This window comes from Orcinus orca, chromosome 1, assembly GCF_937001465.1.
Source record: "Orcinus orca chromosome 1, mOrcOrc1.1, whole genome shotgun sequence".
Lineage (NCBI taxonomy): Eukaryota > Metazoa > Chordata > Mammalia > Artiodactyla > Delphinidae > Orcinus > Orcinus orca.
The window spans coordinates 103,642,470-103,647,204 of NC_064559.1; the positions used below are offsets into that span (position 1 = coordinate 103,642,470).

The 4,735-nt window shown below is 46.0% G+C and overlaps 1 protein-coding gene across 1 annotated transcript; it reads right to left on the minus strand.

The window, feature by feature from the left end:
* Window positions 1-1,296: 1,296 nt before the first annotated feature.
* Window positions 1,297-3,690, minus strand: PSMB4 (proteasome 20S subunit beta 4). Its single transcript, XM_004285205.3, has 7 exons — window positions 3,529-3,690; window positions 3,075-3,281; window positions 2,662-2,808; window positions 2,416-2,497; window positions 1,897-2,013; window positions 1,609-1,697; window positions 1,297-1,415 (listed from the first exon to the last, which is right to left on the minus strand). The coding sequence occupies exons 1-7, from the start codon at window positions 3,651-3,653 to the stop codon at window positions 1,403-1,405; spliced, it is 780 nt and encodes a 259-aa protein (XP_004285253.1). The 5' UTR covers window positions 3,654-3,690; the 3' UTR covers window positions 1,297-1,402.
* Between the last annotated feature and the right edge of the window lie 1,045 nt (window positions 3,691-4,735).

Below are 4,735 nucleotides of genomic sequence, written 5' to 3' on the forward strand. Positions count from 1 at the left end.
CTTTGTGTTGAGACTGAATGTGTGGAAGATTCAAATTGAAAGCTGACAGTTTTCTTTGGCTTGAATTTACTAGTTGTAATCATGGGTAATACAAGTGGAGGGGTTTTAATTTCTCTCTCAGCTCTCACCTCACTGAATTTCTATACAGGCATACCTTGGAGATACTGTGGGTTGGGGTCCAGACCACTGCAGTGAAGCAACTATCATAGCAAAGCGAGTCACAGTCTTTTTGGTTTTCCAGTGCATGTAAGTTTATACTATAGTATATTAAATGTGCAATAACACTATGTATGTCTAAAAAATGATATACCTTAATTTAAAAATACTTTATTGCCAAAAATGCTGACCACCCTGAGCCTTCAGCAAGTTGTCATCTTTTTTTGCAGTAGTAACGTCAAAGATCACTGATCACCATATCAAATAAAATAATGAAAAAGTTTGAAATATTGCAAGAATCACCAAATGTGACATAGACACAAAGTAAGCAAATGCTACTGGAAAAATGGCACCAAGACTTTCTCAATGCAGGGTGGACACAGACCTTCAGTTTGTAAAACAACACTGCAGTATCTGCAAAGCATAAAAAACAAGATATGCCTGTAATAGTTTTGGGGTTTACTGCCTATACTAGTTTCTCAAAAAGAGGTTTAGAGAGGATATGCATCAGAATCACCCAGGGTGTTTTTTAAAATTCGGGTTTAACGCCATCCTGGTGATGGAACTGGCTAATAACCCCAACTGATTTGACTCACCACTACACCTAGGACTTAGTGAACACAATACTTGTAAGAGGTCTTCTGACAGTGCTAGAAATTAGTAGAAGACTTAGCTTAAATGTCGAAATTACTTAGTATTCCCCATGAAGGGTGAGGAGGTTGGACGGGTGTGGGATCAAGGCTGTTAGTTCCAGTTTGGGAGTAACCTTATACAGCTCTACGAGATGTTACATTTCCATCTTTGAAATGATGTTTTAACTAAAATCACATATAGAGCCAACATTAACCAGAAAGTCTGTATTTTAGACTAGTGCATGGGTGAAAACATTGAAGAAAAATGTTAAAAGCTAATTATGTTACCACACAAAGATTAAGTCTGACTTCTGTACAAAGCAGCCTTCCGTACAGACCCAGATGAAGACAGTAATGGGTCTTTGGTATTATCATGCGGACCGTTCTATATATATGCTACCAGAACCAAGAACCAAAGGGTTCTCTGACCAGGGAGGGAGATGGCACACAGCAGTACTTAGCAGTTTCACTCTTGGTGTGACCTAGTAAAACAGTACAACCACTCAGCAAGTGTTTCAAAGGATTTATTTTACAAAAGAATAGTACCTTTGAACCAGCCGAGTTCAAAGTTAGAAGAAGGGTACAACTTCAGTTCTGGATAATGCCTCTGTATTTCATTCAAAGCCACTAAAAAGGAAGAGATCATAATAAAATGGTGAAGCCATAGAGTGAGGAATCAATTCGTAAAAGCAGCTCTATCCTCAGCCCAAACCCTTGCCACCCAGAGAATTTTTTGGTTGAGACCTCCGGAAAAACAAAGCTTACTGCAACCAAGGGATCTCCCAACTATCTCTTCTACTGTAATTTTAATTTCAATCACCTGATCATGTGGGCAATATCCCAGCTGGTCTCTGCAGACAGGGGTCCCTCTATTTCAACACCTTTTTCAGTTACAGTGGCGATTTGAAACTGAAAGAAAGCAGAGATCTCAATGAAAATGCCAACCCTTATGTGAAAGAAGTCCCTGGTCAAAGGTCAAGTGGAGGGTCTTTCCCAAAGGTGAAAACAGGAGACACAGAAATGGGGCACTCTGCTTCAAAGTTTAGAGACTCGGGGATTGCAAAGCCTGCCAATTAGCTCCGCATCACTTATTATTCACACTTCTCACCCGGTTATAAGAACGGGCATCTCGATAGTACAGCACTCGCATGCAGCGTTCCACTAGCTCTTGGGCCTCAGTCTGGCTCAGCACTGGCTTCTTCTCCAGAACTTCTCGCAGCAGAGGCTAGGGATATCGGGGGTGGGGGTGGGGGGGAACATGGGAGATATCACGAGCTGAATACCAGGCGATTTGTCGCAAATCCACAGTGTGAAAAGAATCATAAATGAGTGAAAAGGCGACGTTCCACCTACTGCCTCAGCAAAATGAACTCTGCTTGCTTGTGCTAAGACCCACTTGAAGGGGAAATTCTAGGGTGTCCTCTCTTAGCACATGTATACTGACTCCCTCCAGGACATACCCCACCGTGTCATTATGGCCTCTGGACCAAAAAGAAAACCATCCGCCCAGCAGTACAGATCCTAGCCTGTTCCTCATGTCAGAATTTCAAGGGTAGAACAAGCAGACAACCACTAACCCCCCCCTGCCTTCTGTCTTCTATCCCTCATCCCTCAATTGGCTACTTACCTGAGCCAAGTATGCACCATAACCGGTGGCCACCGAAGGGGCTTCATAGGCTACACCAAGCATGTCCACGTAACCCAGGAAGCTAACAGGACACAATAGGTCATCTTAGGTTTCTGTATCTTAGCTGTAGGAAGGGACCATGGGGTCTGAGGTAGAAGTGGGAGTCACTCAGGGGGAAGAGACAGACATACACGGGCACTACAGATTGGGTAGTCAAGGAAATGAGTTATTTGTATTCAAGTCAACCTCTCTCCATCAGCATAGCCTCCAATGACCATGGTGTTCCACAGGGGGTTCATCTTGGAGCGCCGGCTGTACGTAGCCCTGGTCAGCCATGAATGAATAGCTTTAGGGCTATAGCTGTGTCCATCTCCCAACAGCTCCTCATCGATCCTTAAAAAGAATTGGTTGTGAAAAAAGGGAGAGAACGGAAGTCGGGGTTTCCATCCACCCCCAAAAGATGTTACCACAATCTTCCCCATTTAAACTAAAATAAACTAAAACTACTTATTTGCAAACATTCTCAAATCTTCCACGCCAAGTCTCCCTGTCCTCTGCTGCAGCTTCAAGTTTCTCCACCCTAGAACTTCTTGAGGGGATAAAAAACAGTGTATTCCCCTCCCCACTTGGAAACTACTCCTATTCTCGAGATGACTTACACCATTTGGCCGAGAACTTGCTTCAAATATTGGAAATCAGCGTAGTCTCCGGAAGCACCCAGCATGGTGCTGTTGTTGACTCGCATAATGCGAGAGATGTTGCGGAAACGAGCCAAGGAGCCGTAGGAGCCCAGCATGTCTGCTGCAATCACCACTCCGCCCTCAAACTTGACGCCCAGGACCGAGGTCCCGGTCACCATGGGGTTCCTGGAGAGAGAGGGTGGTCTGGAGAGGAGCGGCGCGGGGGGAGAGCCTGAGCCCGCTTCCCGCGTTGTGGGTTCCGCCTCTGACTTTCAACGGCTCCTTTCATTCTCCGGGACCCTCCTCCCCGAGCTCCCGCGCCGTTAGCGTGCCCCGGGGTGCCCCCTTCGCCTTCCCCGGCTCCCAGAACCTGCCGGCCGCACCAGGCCCCACGGTCCCTCCCCCTGCGCAGGCTAAGGCGCCGAGAGCTTACTGGGTGCGCGTAATCGGACCCCCGTAGAGCGCGGACGCCGGATCCACAGAGGAACCGGGAGTGGGCGGGATGCGGTAAAACTGCCCAGGGGCCGGTCCGCACCGCGACTCCAAAAGCGCTTCCATCTTAGTCACGGTAGCACGGGAAACGAAAGCGTTGGCGCCGACGGAAGCGGAAGTGATCCTTCAGTGCCACACCTTTCTTCTTCCTGCAAGCTACTTCCAGCTGCCATGTTGATAGGGTCAGTGCCGACCGTACCAGTGTCCCGGGTGGCGACCAAAACCCACAGATGTGGAGTTGCCAGACGTCGTATCACATCGCGGTAGAGTCTGGACTAGAACAGTATTCTGACGCACAAATTCAAGGAAGGGGTGGGTGGTGTGGGAGATGGGTATGGGTCGTGGGTGGATGGGAGGGCGGGGCACTTCAAGACGCTGACGCTGAGCGAGGAAGCAGAAATTCTCCTTTCCTTTTTGGATCCTTATGAAAAACAAAAAACCCACACGAAACTAACAGTGAACCCAGGATCATGTGGCATATTCGACCCATTTTATATATAAGAAACCGAGACTTGTGTAGTGATTTACCCGATTACACAGCAAGTAGTAGAAGATCTGAGTCTTCAAACAATTAAAATAGGAATCATACAGTTGCGCGTACCTTGGGGTGTATGATATCTCAGATGGAACACTCACTCTGTAGGACCTTGTACAAATCTCTGAAAGTTTCCTAATTGTCAAAGGCTCTTACCTGCCCCTTAAACATCAGAAAAATTCCATTGACTGTGGGAGTGTAACTAAATTACAGGCGTTCCTTTCTAAATGTGGTTCTGTAGCAAGGGCTGGAAGCAGTGTCTAGAATCAAACACTAAACCTAAAACCACTACTTTGCCACAACTCCCTTCACAACTAGATTCAAAATTTTTCACTCAGCAGGAAACCAAATCAGTTTTGTTTTTTAAAATTCCCTGAGTTAATTTGAACCAAAGCAATGCAAAAAATTTTAGCCTAATTGAAATAAAATATTTTATTAGGTCATGAAACCTTGGAAAGGGAAGGGTCAAGATCTTGTGTCAGAGGCACCCAAATGATGCTCTTTGTATCACCTTTGGGACTTGAAAACTAGATAGTAGATTTTTTCTTCAAAGTAATAGCCACGTTCTCGCAAACCCCATATTCCAGGTGACTCTTGGACCTCTCTGAGGCTT

Coding starts and splice junctions, on each gene's coding strand:
- PSMB4 (XM_004285205.3), bottom strand. CDS start 3,653: ATGGAAGCGCTTTTGGAGTCGCGGTGCGGACCGGCCCCTGGGCAGTTT. Junction 2,498..2,661: donor GGCTATGCTGATGGAGAGAG/GTTGACTTGAAT, acceptor GTGTCCTGTTAG/CTTCCTGGGTTACGTGGACA. Junction 1,698..1,896: donor ATGCCCGTTCTTATAACCGG/GTGAGAAGTGTG, acceptor GCTTTCTTTCAG/TTTCAAATCGCCACTGTAAC.